At 37.2% G+C, this 16,667-nt stretch overlaps 1 protein-coding gene across 1 annotated transcript; it reads right to left on the reverse strand.

The window, feature by feature from the left end:
• Positions 1-14,805: 14,805 nt before the first annotated feature.
• On the reverse strand, positions 14,806-15,180 carry LOC132057967 (secreted RxLR effector protein 161-like). The gene has a single exon (XM_059450542.1). The coding sequence runs from the start codon at positions 15,178-15,180 to the stop codon at positions 14,806-14,808; it is 375 nt and encodes a 124-aa protein (XP_059306525.1).
• Positions 15,181-16,667: the final 1,487 nt, after the last annotated feature.

Raw genomic sequence — 16,667 nt, forward strand, 5'->3', positions numbered from 1 at the left:
AATTTAAAACGGGCACAAATTAAATGGAGGTATCAAAATTGAAATTCTTTGCACTTTTCCCAAAAGAAAATGGGATAAAAAGCCCATAGACTCAATTGAAAATCAGCAGGTCAATAGCCAAAAGGGGAATATTTGAGTAACTTACATAAATAGCTATAGTTTCTAGGCTTCTAACCATCATAGCTTCTATTTTCTTAAATACAATTCGTAGCTACTATTTAGCTATTTCGCATGTATTATGTGTATTCGAATACATAGTTCCAAAATACAGTCAATCGAATACAACTATATTTTACATGTTTCGCATGTATTCGGCTGTATGTAAATACACAGTTTTCTCCTTCATAACTATAAAAATACAAGCGAATACAAAAAATACATTGTATCTTTAAACTCAAAAACAAAGAATACAATCAAATGCAGTCACCAGCGAAAATCCAAAATACACTCAAATCCAAATTTGAGAATTACAACTTATTTCAAATCTGGCTGTGCTCGCTCTCCCTTGCTCGGGTAAAATTTCGTCCTCTCCTGCGAACCCGCTCTTCCACAATACTGAAATACACAATATTAAGATATCATGAATACATAGAAAATACAGATCTAAGGAATAGAGGAGTCTTGAGAGTGTGGTACAGAAAGAGAACAAAAGGAGGGGGTTGTCGAGGGTCAACCGGGCTGGACAGATGGTTCGACAGGGGTCAGCGGGGATGAGTGAATACAATATATCTACAGGGGTAATTGGAATGGACAATATAGCTACGAATTGTAATTTATTTAAAATGTAGTTATTATACTTAAATACCTCATATAGTTAGCTACAATATGTAAAAATTCCATAATTGATCCTTAGTAGGTTATTGATCCTTGGAATTGTTTTGTAGACTCAATTTAATGCACAACTATATTTGTTGATTCTGGGTTTGATATTTCTGGCTCTGTTCTTTCTGCTCTTGGTCTATCATAAAGTGAAGATTCTTTCAGATTTTTTGCACTTCATATAATTAAAGAGCTAATACTCAAAATACCCCTCAACGTTTGACCAAAATCCCAACTACACACCTAACCTTTGCGTTGGTCCTATTACCCCCTGGACAATTTTTTTCAATATTAAAATGCCCCTTTTTTGCTGATGTGGCAGTCCAATATGACAACCCCCAATTATTAACAGGTGCTTGTCCACACGCGCCTGGCCCACGTGCCACATCTTTAATTTCCCCCCATTTTTTATTAATTTCCCCCCTTCCTCCATCCATCTACTCTTCTTCTTCTTCAAAAAAAAAAAAAAAAAAAAAAAAAATCTCTCAATTTTTCATACTCCATTTTCAGTATGAGGATCCGAAAACCCATACCCAATTCTCCTTCATCTTCATCAACATCATCATCATCATCATCTTCATTAGGAGTTGAAAAAAAAAATCACACCAACTTTCTCAAATCTGATCCAAAAAAACCCAAATGTGAAAGGAAGCTTCCTAACACCAAGTAGAACAAAGTTCATCCATTAATTTGATCAAACAATCAAGAATTTAAAGAAACTCACTTGGTGTTCTTCATAGCTTTCTCCAAATTCCTAACAATGGAGTTTAATTTTCTCCCCAAATCAACTCAAAGAATTAGTGCTTAAACAACTCCAACCAAGCAACAAGTAGCAACTCCAAACAAGCAACTTCCAATCAAATTTTCTTTAACAAGATTAGATTTTCAACCTTGTTTTTTTTTTTTTCTAGATTTTTGTCTTTTTTTTCTTCAGATTTTTTTTTTTTGAATTTGATTTGGGAAAACAGTGATTATAAGAATAATCACTATCCTAGCTCTAAATTTATAATGGGTATTATTTTGACAAAAAAAATGGAGATGGGTATTAAATAGGGTGAAGAAGAAGATGAAGTAGCCTAAAAATGGAGGAAATTTAAATCTATCTATGTGGCATCTATGTGGCAGTCCAGTTGGCATTTTAAAACACGTCAGATGCTTTTTTTAAAGGCTATAACGCGCCACTGAGCGGTGTAGTCACGCTCTTGTCCACATCAGCAAAAAAGGGGCATTTTAATACTGAAAAAAATTGTCCAGGGGGGTAATAGGACTAACACTAAGGTTAGGTGTGTAGTTGGGATTTTGGTCAAACGTTGGGGGTATTTTGAGTATTTTCTCTATAATTAAATGGAACCTAGTCTTTGAATTATGAAAACTTCATCTCTGCCCCAAGATTTTGAAAATTAGTCCATTTTAATTATCATACTACCCCCTCTTTTGGAAACTTCTTTTTGTCTAAAACAATTGAAACAAAATATTTCTGTCCACGTATATTTGTCAGGCCTTTTGGACGCAATTGATACTGATACCATACTGCGCCTATAACAGCTGATACCATACTGAACCTGTAACAGCTAGTTGCTGACTTGCTATACATGGGAGTGGGGAGTGATTATGCTAATTACACCGCTTAGTACCACCCCCAATAAATTCATGTTTGATCAATGATGAATACTCTAGTGCTTAGAAAATTATAGCTAACATTTTGTTCTTTTGTCCACTTTACTCTCCTCATTAATGAATAGTGAAAATTCTTGGCTTCCCTCTATAGTTTTCCTTTTTTTCTTTTCTTTTTGATGACAGGAAGATTAAATAAAATAACTTCAAATTAAATTTAAAATAATAATATTTGAAATATGTTAGTAACTTGTGAGGGAAAATCATGACTAATGCTAACTAGAGATATCGCTCTAGTCTATATGATGTTTTTTTTCTCTTTAATGACTGTTAATAAACTATATTTCATGCTTTTAAGAAGTGTGTAACAAATCAGCTTCGAGCAGAAAATTACAGAGATTGGTGCAAAAAAGTTAAATCTATTGCTACAAAAGGAATTTTACTATTCCCTCAATCTTAGCTTGTTTATCAGTGTTTTTTCTTTATACGCTCTTAAGAAAACATTAAATAGGAGGGTTTTTTGATTTTGCTCTTATTTATGTCTTAAAATATAATTTTTCTTTATTAAATGTATATTCTAATATGTGTCATTTTGAAATACTCCTAAGATTTAATGAGTATTTGTAGTTGAATAAGAAAATTGTAAAAGAGAAGGGAAGAGATTCCAGAAACTCAAAGGAAATATGTAGCATAAGAAATAGACAAGTTGTTGCAAATGAGTAAAGATTTGTGTCTTGGTGCCTGTTTAAGCGTATTGCTGCGACGTGGCATGGCCTGCTCATCCTACAAGTTTGTTATAAAATGAACTGCATTTTAGTCGTTTAATTTGAAAAATAAAAAGTCTACATTCAATTCAATATATAGTTCAATATTTGACATGCGTCAAGTAATATTTGAACTGGATTAGTCGTTTAATATTTGACGTTCAGACATGTGATTTCAAGTTTCTTTTATTTTAAATTTGTACTTTACTATTTATTTATCACATTTTGGATAAAAACTTCCACTTCAACTTAAAATTCTGATTTCAAATCTCAAAGGTAGAATTTCGCCTTCAAATTTTCTAAAATTTAATTCTTGTCTCATATTTTTAAACTTTGCAAAAAGAAAAAAAGAAAAAACATTTTTATTGCAAAAGTAATTACCAAACTCCTACTTTGTCGACCCACTTTCCCATCCATAAAATACCACCCAAAAGCCAGTTGGTTCTACCACCCGGAATTCCCTGTTAATCGTTAAGTTAGATAGGTTTGCTTGTTTGGTAAGGTTGCGAATGACAATTTCAGAATTTTGATTTCAAATTTGAGTTTGTTTATCACATTTTGAATAAAACATCAACTTGAAATTCTGATTTCAAATCACAAATTCGTATTAAATAGGAAAAGAATCCAACCCGTCTTTGGTTGTAAAAGATGAATTTAGTAAAATAAAGTTCAGTAACCTATATTATGAACTTTAGGAAAAATGAAAATGAAAATGAACCGAATGAATTTGAAAATTAAATCTTAACTCTACTTTTTTACAGCCTATAACCAACCCACTCCCCAAAATCCTATATATGTGACCTCATTTTTACCTTGGTCTATCACCTTATGCTATTTTCTTTCTCTCTAGCAAAAAAAATCTGCTTCTCTCCTGCCATGGCATTTTTCAATTGGTTGAGCAAAAGAAATCTGTACAGTCTGCCTTGTTAAGTTCCTTCCTGGTTGTTGTGAATTTTTCGATGCCATGTATGAGGCATCCGATCCACGGCATTTGCAACCTGCCCATGCCTTAGCAAGTGAATCATTTCTGTCATACATGTCGAGGGCCTATAGGAGGAAATCTCCTATTTCAGCTTAACCCATTCCTAGTTCATCAACCAGTACCGGTTCATCAGCAGATTCCGATTGATGATAACTGGCAGCCATTTGTAAATTTGGAATGTGCAATTTTCCTTTGTTGGACATGGATGAGGTCCAAGTTGTAAATCTTCCATGCCAACATAAGTTGCATGTTAGATGTTATGCAAGGCTCATGCTAGAAAATGACTACAGTCAATATTTTGTCCATGAGACTAAACATTGTCCCATTTGTAACGTCCAAATTGGAGGTCAACTCATAGGGCAGAATTTCATGTTTTAGTAGGGGAATTTCTTGTTATCAGGGGAAGTATGAAGTTAGGTTTAGTTTCAAGTCTTTAATTTTGTTGTATTAGGCAAGAAATGTGATACTATGAGAATTGAAAATTATCAAATTCCGATAAAGGTACTGCTCATGGAGGAATTGCAACTGCTGAAGACTTCAATGGAATAGTTGTGGATAAAGCTTCTGATTCTAAAGGAAAAGCAAAAACTGAAGCATCCGATGAAGGTACTGCTGCCTTTAATGAAATAGTTGTGGATGATGCTTCTGTATCTGAAGGAAAACAAATACTGAAGAATTCGATGAAGGGTACGGAGTGAAGAGCCACAAAAGAACTTGTTAGGAACTGTATAAAAAAGATAGAGAAATAGATACAGTCTGAGACTCACTTTCTTGAAAAGAGGGAGAGCAGTTATGTATGCTGTGGCTGGTCGAGAAATGCAGCGGTTGCTCGACCAAAGCCGATCAAAGATTCGATTATATGCCTGATATTGCTAGAAGACCGATGAGACTTACCAAAAGTGAAGTACAGAAGAGCGCATATTAAGAATAAATAACTTAAGATGTTCATCTCCACTTACTCTATCTAACCAGCTTTATCCGATTCAACCGCAGCAGAAGAAGGGGCTGTATCAGTCGGCTTGCCAATCAACTGACCCGTGATTTAAAAAGAACTCAGTATTTTAGTCAGTATTGTCATGTGAAATTGCTAAAGGAACTGCTTATGATGTGGCCTTCTTATACTAAAGGTACTGCTATGGCCTTAAATAGAGTAGTTGTAGATGAAGCTTCTGATTCTGAAGGAAAAGCAAATACTGAAGCGTACCGATGAAGGTATTGTTATGGCCTTTAATGGAGTAGTTGTAGATGAAGCAAATGTTGAGGCAACTGATGAAGGTATTGTTGTGACCTTCAATGGAGTAGTTGTAGATGAAGCAAATGCTGAAGCAGCCGATGAAGGTACTGTTGCCTTCAATGGAATAGTTGTGGATGAAGCTTCTTTCTTGGTAAGGGTTGTTCAATTGATTGAGGAACTGCAGGCTAAAAAACTCCATTGTGTTGAAGGCTCAGTAGAAGCTAGAGCTTATGACACAGCGATCTCCATACACAGACAGAGGTCTCAATGAATTTTCAGTGGTTCCCTCAGAGTTGCTGCCAATGATGCACCCGGCAAACTCTAGAGAAGGGCATCTCTGATCAAATCTACTCTTGCTGAAACTTTATTATACTAACAATCGTTTGAGTTATCTCAATGTCAAGGGCTATATTTGGAGTGGATAGAACAACTACAAAGGATATTTGGTCAAAATATTTCTACTCCTTTTTGTTAATTTTTTTTATGCAGAAAAATGTTTCACTTTTGGTTTTAGCTGAAGTACGTGTCAATCAATCTTCAAATCCTTGAAAGCTGGTTATAGTGGAGGATTAATACTTCTATTTTTTTCCCATTAATGTCGATTACCAGGATTTATGTTTGAATAAATCCTTAGCTTGCCATTGGTATGAAAGTTTATAAAGTTGAATCAAGTTTGTTAACATTAATCACCATAAAATTAGTCCCAAAAAAAAAATTAAAAAAAATTATCAAATGCAAAAACACTTGTTTTGGATCTCTTTTAACTTTTTTGCTTTGTACATGATTTAAAATATACATATATGACAAAAATTATAATAATTTAGAGTTGCTTTTTTTATTCTTACATGGTACTTGTTTTTAGTGTAGTATTCTTAAAAGACATAAAAACATTAACTTCAAGTAGTAATATTGATTATTTATAAAAGTAAGGGATTAATCTAGTTAATAAGATATTACCTATTTGTTTGCAATACATTATCTTAGATGTTGTTGTTAAAATTTTATTTATTAATATAAAAATTTGAGTTGTTTAATTCAAAATTCTAGAATATTCCTGGTAAAAAATGGATTGCTTTTATTTCTTTCTTTTTTAATAAATTTGTACCTTTTTTCACAATCTTCAGTATTATTTTAAGTGAAAATAAAATCATAAAATTCACTATGAAAAATTTTTAGGGCCTCAAAATTTTGGGGGCCTAAAGCAAAGCTTTACTAGCTTCACTCTTGTGCCACCTCTAGAAGGAACACAAGGGAAGAAAAGAGGCATATTTTTGGAGTTTTCTTCAATTACTGTGATGTGTGCATATTATACTATTATTAAACATTAGATACTGACTTTTAGCTGATTTTCTAAGATACACGTATTAATTTGAAACTAATTTCTTTCTATTGAATCTGAAAATCTTAATGAATTTTTTCATCAATGGCGCAATGGCTTCTTGAAGACACGGAGTTCTAGCTTGAATCATTCTTTTTTGTCTCCTTTATTATTAAGCCCTGAAAAGTTGTGGTCATTTTAATTTAGTAATGGGTGTATGTTGAATTTCATGGAAGGCTCCAGATTAAAGCTAGCTGTTGCTTCTATCATGTTATTTGAGTTGATATAGTAAGACCACGTCAATACTTATGGTTTCTTATTCGAAATTATGGTTTAAGAAAACATGTGGCAGAACTTCTCAAGACTCTTCCCTGATTTAGGGTTAGCTTTAATAACTCCTGATTCATATAAAGTTTATGAAAATCTTCTTATCGATGGTTTACTTATTTGAAAAAATTCGGTCTCCTTTTCTAGAGATGGGTTTTGCTAGTCTATATGTGATATCCACATTCCATACATTTCGTCAACGTGTATAGGAAACGGTTGATATAATTGTTACTTTGGGATTAAGGTCTTGCATTTTGAAGAGCTTTGATTAAAACATAATATGTTTCTGGTTTTATTGTAAATGAGCTTTTTTGTTCTTTTCTTTTATTAGTTTGTCAATAGAGCTGTTTTTTTTTTTTTTTTTTTTTTTCCTATTCCATGTATTTGTGGTTGGATTGATTTGGAGGATTGACAATTTTTTTGTAAATAAGAATTTTAGAGGGTTGACACTTCATGTCACGACTCAACTCGTGAGTCATGCGGGAACCCACACTATCCTCTTGGTAGGCGAACCCTTCCCTTAACTACATCATTTTAATTATCATTCAACAATGCGGAAGTAAATAGATATTATACTAATAGTCTTAATTTATAAAAAAAAAAATGGTGCGGAAATACTTAATACATAATAACCCCAAAACCTGGTCTGAATTCGTACAAGAGCTACTAATATAAAATACATAGTCTGATAGAAGAATATAGTCTCAATACTAGGAATATTGTCTCAAGAGTAAAAAAAGATAGATATATAAAAGAGGAGCCTCCGGGTTGTAGATCTGCCAAGTAGCTCACCCGAGAATCTTCGGTAAGTGGCCTCGAGAGAACTGGAACCCTGAATGAATCTGCACTCAACAAAAAGTGTAACAAGAGTAGTATGAGTACAACACAAGTACTCATAGGTATCATAGACCGACAACGATTAGGTCATGCATATAAATAGAAAGAAATTAACAAGTAGAGCAGATAAGCATATAAGTACAGTCATGAACATGTCAAATATAAGATCAGATGAATTGTATGAAATGTCCAGTAGGCAGTCAATAATAGATAAATGAATGTAGATGCAACGCAATGCACTGGCCAACTTTCCATATCGTACACAAATGCTATGGGAAATTCCTCAAAGTCATGATCCATGGGGGACCAGCGAAGTCCATGTACCCTCGTTCCGGCAAATGACCTTAGACACGAGAACTCATTCACTATGGTAAATGACCTCGGATCATGAGCACTCATCTCGCTCCGATAAAGACCTCGGATCACGAGATCTCGTCTCTCTTTTACGCTCTCCAACAAAGACCTCGGAGGCTACACTCTCTCACTTGTCATCATTTCAAATCACAATCATATCAGATCACATATGTAATATAGAATGCATGCCATGCATGAAATTTCTGTCCAAAATTCTGCTAAATCTTCCCCAGGTTTCGACAAACTTAGTTTTTTCGAGTCGCTTGATCCCGGAGCCTTTGGATACATGTTTAACACTTGTTAAAAGTATTCCTTGACCTCTTGAAGTTCCATGGCCTCTCCGGGCTTACGTTGAGGAATACGTAACGTACTTAGTTTCTTGAAGGGCGAGATGTAACAACAAGTCATATCCAAACCCAAAGAGAAATATGTAGACACGTACGAGAAGGTAGAGCACGGATCAAATAATATTGAGGCTGCTCGATGACAAACTAAAATAGTACCTGTGATAACAACATCAGAAGCCTCCGCCTCTGGTCTACCAGGGAAGGCATAACAATGAACCCGTCCGCTCTCGGACTATGCACCTCCACGGCCACCCTGGCCAGACTGAGCTCTACCCTTCAATGACTGAGAACTGCCACTGCCGGGCTGTGAACCAGCTCTACCCGAAGATCCACCTCTACTAACAGATGGTGCTGGAGCCCTGGGTGTCAGAAATTGAGAGCCCTGCTGAGCTCCGCTCTGTCTGGGTCTAGGACACTCTCTCGCAAAATGTCCTAGGTTACCACACTCAAAGCAACCCCTGACTAATGAAGGTTGTGTCACTAAAACTGAAGAACCCGAATATCCTCCACGGTCTGAGGGTCGAGGGTAAAAACCTCAAGAAGTCTGTCCTGACCTGAATTCACTCTGCCCAGAAGGGCCACCAGCTGAAATCTGAAATGCTGACTGAATGGGGCGACCATAATGGTACTGATGACTCTTGCCCAAATGGACCCCACCCCTAGAAGAAGAACCACTGAAACTACCAAATTGGCGTATCCTCTTATCGCCACCCCCACCATGAGCTTGAATCCTCGATGACTCAACCTTAGTAGCATTATCAACCACAGACTGAAACGAAGAACCAGAAGCCACTAGCTATAAAGTCGCCAACTTCAACGGAAGTACCAAACCTTTAACGGAACTCCTCACTCTCTTTGCCTCGATGGGGAGTAATTGAACTGCATAACTAGCCAAAGAGTGAAATCTAGACTCATACTCTGGACCGACATCCCTATCTGCTCCAATCATTGAACTCATCTCTCCTCTTGTCCCTCAAAGTTCGGGGAGCGAACTTCTGTAGAAACACTTGATAAAACTAGGTCTAAGTCAAAGGAGCTGACCCAACTCCTTCTCATCCGTAGGCTCGTGCTCGTGCTGTATCTCTGGCTGAGGCAATAATGATCTAGCTCGGGTCTTACCAGCCACAGATGCTCTGCCCCTGGCCGGTGCTGCCCCATGGCCTCTACTTCTACCACGACCTCTAGCTCGGCCTCGACCTCATGCCCCAGCCCTAGCAGGAGGTGCAGGCACCTCATCCCTCGCAACTGTCGCACGTGTCCTCACCATATGTGAGAAAACAGAAATGAGGTCAGATACCAATTTGAACAGTCTACATACCAATTTGAATAATGTAGCACGAAAGTAGTGAAAGAATGAAAGTTTCCTAAATGTCTTATAGCCTCTCGCAGATAGATACGGAGCTTATCGTACTGATCCGCAAGACTCCACTAGACATTGCTCTTGTACTTGTAAGACCGGTGGACCTAGGGCTCTGATACCAACTTGTCACGACCCAACTCGTGAGTCATGCGAGCACCCACACTATCCCCCCTGGTGGGTGAACCCCTCCCTTAGCTACATCGTTTTAATTAACATTGAACAATATGGAAGTAAATAGATATTATACTAATAATCTTAATTTATTAAAAAAAAATGGTGCGGAAATACATAATACATAATAACCCCAAAACCTGGTTTAAACTCGTACAAGAGCTACTAATATAAAATACATAGTCTGACAGAAGAATACAAGTCTCAATACTAGGAATACTGTCTCAAGAGTAAGAAAGGACAAAATATAAAAAAGAAGCCTCTGGGTTGTAGATCTGACAAGTAGCTCACCCTACAATCTCCGGCAACTGGCCTCGAGATCACTCACGAGGTCGAGAACTGGAACCCTGAACGAACTCTGCACTTAACAAAAAGTGCAACAAGAGTAGTATGAGTACAACACAAGTACTCGTAGGTAACATAGACTGACAACGATTAGGTCATGCATATAAATAGAAAGAAATTAACAAGTAGAGCAGATAAGCATTCAAGTACAGTCATGAACATGTCAAATATAAGATCACATGAAGTGTATGAAATGTCAAGTAGGCAGTCAATAAATGATGAATGAATGTAGATGCAACGCAATGCACTGGCCAACTTTCCATACCGTACACAGATGCTAAGGGCAATGCCTCAAAGTCATGACCCATGGGGGACCCGCGAAGTCCATGTACTCTCGTTCCGGCAAATGACCTCGGACACGAGCACTCTCTCGCTCCGGTAAATGACCTTGGATCACGAGCACTCATCTCGCTCCGGTAAAGACCTCGGATCACGAGCTCTCATCTCTCTTTTACGCTCTCCGGCAAAGACCTCAGAGGCTACACTCTCTCACTTATCATCATTTCAAATCACAACCATATCAGATCATATATGTAATACGGAATGCATGCCATGCATGAAATCAACCACTACAACACTACATATCGTGGGATTAATAGTTACTTGCCATAAAATGCACATCGCAACTCAATTCATTTACATTATCCTTCATTTCCATATGATAAGTGAGATATCAAGAGATAGAGAGGAATATAATTAATACACAGGTATATAAAACATGGCGACAAGCCTACATAACAACATCCATACCAAACCAGTGGATTTATCACCACTACCATGCCCGAAGGCCTATCATGCTTTCCCCATCAATATCTACTATCTACATACTTTCTCTAATTAAAGTCTAGACATAAGTAAGTTGTAACTTACCTCGAAGCCGAACAGGTGCCACAAACTAATCCGCTTGAGCCTTTCCTTTTCGAATAGCTTCCGAACGATCAAAGTCTATCATTTAGTTAGATTACGAAGCTAACGATACCCATATTTCCATAATCCCAAATCAAAATTGAAAATGATCTTAAAAACATGACTCAGGCCCACAAGGGCGAAATTGAAAATTTTATGTCGAAAATGGTTTACCCAAAGTCTAGGAAGTCAAAATACCAAGTTTCACAAGAATCTAATCCCAAATAAGCTTAATTTCATCACTTTATCAAAACCCCCAATTATGCAGAAAACCCGTGAATTTAATCCGTTGAAAAACCCGTTTTGAAAAACCCATTTTGAAATCCAAATTTAGATTGGAAGTAACTTACCCAAGCTTTATCAAGATAAACACTAGGAAATCCACCCAAAACCATCAATAATTTGTTAGGAAGCTTACCCCAATGAGCTACCTTGAGGACCCTTCAATTTTCCCCTTCCAACGCGCTACTAGGTCTAAGAAATGATTTAGGGAGAATGGGGTTCGAAGTTGGAAAAGCCGAGATTAAAAGCAACTTTGTAGTCCAGCAATCCCGCACCTGCGGAACTTCCCTCGTAGATGCGGGATCGTATTTGCGAAAATTTACCCGCAAGCCCACTTAACCGAACAAAACGAGCAGATGCGGTGAGGCTCCGCATATACGGTCCCGTGCTCTCGAAAAATACTTCGCAGGTGTGGACCTACCTGACCTCACACGATCTCACACCTGCAGATCAAGCCTCGCAGAGGTGGGCCTGCAGGTGTAGCCCCATGATCGCAATGCGGCACACCAGAGACCAACAAAAATATGATTTTTCCCCAAGTTCACCCTGTAACCCGAGACTCATCTGTGACCTCCCGAATATAAACCAAACATGTAACTCACTGTTAAAATACTCTACGAATTCACTCGTACCCTCGGAATTCCCAAAAGAGGTCATATCGACCCGGTCAACCCCCAAACGCCCAAAACAAGCTTTCCAACCAAGGGACCAAAACACCCCTGAGTGCCTCGGGAACAGAACCAACCATCCTATCAAGTTATAATCGACCTTGCGGACCTAATAGAATTGAAGAAATTCCCAAAAAGACTCAAATATCCAAAAGTCAACTATTGGTCAACACCTTTTCACTTATTCAACTTAAAAGGTTCTAAATTCCTCAAAATCAACCAACACTCATCCGATTACCTCGAGAACCGCACCACCCATCCCCGAAATTCGATTACACTCTAATAAAGTTAGGGAAAGAGTCAACAGGGGTAAAAGGGGTAAAATTCCTAAACGACTGAACGGGTCGCCTTGAGCATCAGCAAAAGCAAACAGGGTTAAGTTGTTTATTAGGTGTCATATTTAGTGGGAGATGCATTGGTTGTATCCCTGGTCCTTGCTGGTATTGGAAAGTCAATGGTGAGATCATAGAAGGAAACAATTTATGATGGGAGCTGCAATGGGGAAGATGCAGTTTTTGAAGTTGTGGAGTTTGTTAGAGAGCCAAAATTGTGCTTTGGTCAAAGTTATGACTAATTGGTCACTACAGTTGCATCTATGGATATAGTTTTGTTGATGTAGTTACATGTGTTGAAGGATAAAGCATCATCCAACGGTATTGATGATTAAACAAGTTCAATTATCCTGCTCTTTGTTTGAATGAAACTAACCGAAATCTATAGGATGTTTAGTGTAGTTGGTCGTGATACTTTTCAGCTTTGCGAAAATTGAACAGTTATTTTCCTCCTTATTTATCTTCTGATTTTAACTGATTCCAGCAGGCAGTAGAGACGAGATGAGAATACAATAAGCCTATGTAGCAATCATTGTTTCACCCTGACAGGGTAACGTCCTCCTCGCAGAAAAGAACACGGAGATTTGATGGGATACAACAATCCATGTCAACGCTGCCACTGGAGGACCCGTTTATGGCACAGTAACTAGGTATTATACTCCCACTAAAGGAGCGAAAACTATATAAATTATTTGTACAAAATTTTGTAAATGCTACATAGTCCATTAGAATTTGATAGATCATTTTTGTATGAATTCCAACAAGAAATTAAAGATTGGAAACATGTTGCTTTCCCTGCCACTTGATTGATTCTTTGAGGCAGGATGCGCTAGCATTATAAGGTCTTATAGTGTGATTTTGCATATGATAATTATCTTCTAGTTATACTAGACTTGATTTAGCTTATGCAACCTATTCTAATGTGGCATTTATTTTTCTGATGAAAGTGAATTTTGATAAAATACAAGCTCGAATGTTATATATTTGGTACAACCTGCACAGTGGTGAAACTTTTTATTAAGACTTTGCTACTCCTTTCCTTGCACAGGAACTCATTTAGCATTTTCATTATAAACGTGGATGTGCCTATAAATGTTTTTAACTACTTTTGCCATTGCAGGCGGGAAAAAAAATTCTAACCTCTTGATCTATTTGTGTGGTGATGTGCAGCGTCAATTTTGGGGTGGACTCAGTTTTTATCATTTTGGAAAATTTAGATTAGTAAATTGGGGTTTACTTGCACTATTGTAACTGCAATACCCATGCCATAAGCGTTACTTGACATTTTTTTCTAGGAGTACCTCCATTGCTTGCTTTCTTTAGTTGGGGTTTTGTGCTCGAAGTATGGAGTTCTATTCTTTGTTTTCATGTATATTGGATTCATATTACAGGTTGTTAAATTAGCTAAATTACCAATGAGGTCTTTCGGAAACAGTCTCCCTATCTTCCGAGATAAGGGTAAGGTCTGGGTATACTTTACCCTCCCCAGACCCCACATTGTGGGATTTCACTGGGTATGTGTTAAGATTTTGACAGCAAAGAAATATAAGTGACTTGAAAGATCGATGTTTTATTGATCATAAGGAACTGATTATATACATCATAGCTTAACTAAATTACAAAGAGAAGTATCGCTAAAAATCGCTAAACAGATTTTCTTCGCTTCTGAAAATAAGGAACTAAACTAAAAAATAGCTGTACTTCTAAACAAACTAGGAAAGAGAGAAACAGCTAAAAAACAGCAACTTATTCTGGTGTGCACTTCCTTGGCTTTTTCAGTCCTACATTATCTATTCTACCTTGAATTTAGGTCTTGTAGACACCTGTGCACTGCGGCTAAACATTTTGAAATTAACCTGCAGTTCTAGAGACAAACTGCAACACTCCTCCTGGCTCAAGAACTGCATACTACAAGCTTCATTCTGAGAAATTCAAATCTATTAACATGAAATGGCTTAGTAAATACATCAGCAATTTGATCTTCTGACTTGCAATAAACCAATTTCACCTCTTCTCCTTCTTGCACTTCCCTAACAAAGTACAATCTAATATTGAAATGTTTTGTTTTCCCATGAAAAACTGGATTATGAGAAATTTCTATGGACGCCTGATTATCCACAAACACTTCTGTGCTTCCTTGTTGCTCTAGATCAAGATCTTCCTTAGCCAGATAGCTTGATTAACTGTTGCTGCAGCAGCTATAAATTCAGCTTCTGCAGTTGACTGTGCGACGATATCTTGCTTCTTTGAGCACCATGAAAAACATCCCGAACCAAGGCTAAAACAATAACCTGAAGTGCTTTTCATGTCATCAACTGACCCTGCCCAATCACTATCAGAATAACCTTGTAACTTGAAATTCTGACTTTTACTGAACTTAACACCATAGTCCAAAGTTCCCTTGACATACCTTATCACTCTTTTGGCTGCTTTCATGTGAATTTCACTTGCACAATTCAAAAATCTGGACAAAACACTTACTGCTTGCAGAATGTCAGGTCTCGTGGCAGTGAGATACATAAGACATCCAACCACACTTCTATAACTTGCCTCATCAACCTTGTCACTGCCATCATCTTTAATCAGCTTCTCTTTCTAATTCATTGGAGTGTTCATAGGCTTGCAATCTTCCATTTTGAACTTTTTCATTATCTTCCTTGCATACTTCTTTTGACAAATGAACACTTCATTTTGAGTTTGATGAATCTGCATTCCAAGAAAGTAAGACATTTCTCCCAAGTCTGTCATTTCGAACACTTTCTTCATCTCCGCTTTGAATTCGTCTATCATTTCGAGGTTGTTTCCTGTTACAAGAAGATCATCAATATAAAGTGATATAATCACAACATCAGAATCTCTTTTTTTAATAAAAAGAGTTGATTCACTTAGGATTTTCTTAAAACCTAAGCATTGCAAGTGCTCATCAATTCGACTGTACCAAGCCCTTGGAGCTTGTTTTAAACCATAAAGGGCTTTCTTCAACAAATACACTTTATCTTCATGTCCCTTTACAGAGAAACCTTGAGGCTGCTCCACATAAATTTGCTCCTCCAGAAAACCATTTAAAAAAGCTGACTTGACATCTAACTGAAAGAATTTCTAACCTTTTTGAGCAACAATAGCTAGTAACAACTTTATAGTATCAAGTCTAGCAACTGGGGCAAAAGTTTCTGAATAATCAACTCCAAAAATCTGTGAGTAACCTTTCACAACAAGTCTTACCTTGAGCTTGTTACTAGAACCATCAACATTCAATTTCGTGCGATAAACCCACTTCACACCAATGATCTTCCTATGTTGAGGCTTTTCCACAAGCTGCCAGGTCTCGCTTTTCTTGATCATTGCAAGCTCCTCCTCCATTGCGGCTTGCCACTTGGGATCTGAAATGACTTCCTCGAATCCAGAAGGCTCTAAAATCGCCACATTGCATCTCTGGTATATATCAGAGAGCAACCTTGTTCCTCTCATAGGTTGATGATCAATATTCTCACTAGAATGCAGCAGATTGCTTGTAATTTGCTTTTGCTTACCTTCTTCCCAATCCCATTGCTCATTCTCCATAAAAAAACCACATCTCTGCTTATCATAATTTTTCCTATTTGAGGTTGCAAAATTCTGTAAGCTTTAGAGATTGTGCTATAGCCGATAAACACTCCAGGTTCAGCCTTTTTGTCTAACTTGTCTCTCTTAATCTGTGGAATATAAGAGAAACACAAACAACCAAATATCTTTAAGTTTTTCAAGGAAGGCTTATACCCATGCCATGCTTCAAAAGGTGTCTTTCCCTCCACTGCTTTTGTAGGCAACCTGTTCAGTAAAAACACAGCAGTGCTAGCTGCTTCTGCCCATAAATTGTTTGGTAGGCCCTTCTCATATAACAAGCACCTCAACATCTCCATTATAGTCCTATTCTTCCTTTCACTTACCCCATTTTATTGCAGAGTATATGGGGCAGTGAGTTGATGCTCGATTCCTGCATGTTCACAAAACTTTTCAAATTGATCAGA

This window comes from Lycium ferocissimum, chromosome 5 (assembly GCF_029784015.1).
Source record: "Lycium ferocissimum isolate CSIRO_LF1 chromosome 5, AGI_CSIRO_Lferr_CH_V1, whole genome shotgun sequence".
Classification (NCBI taxonomy): domain Eukaryota; kingdom Viridiplantae; phylum Streptophyta; class Magnoliopsida; order Solanales; family Solanaceae; genus Lycium; species Lycium ferocissimum.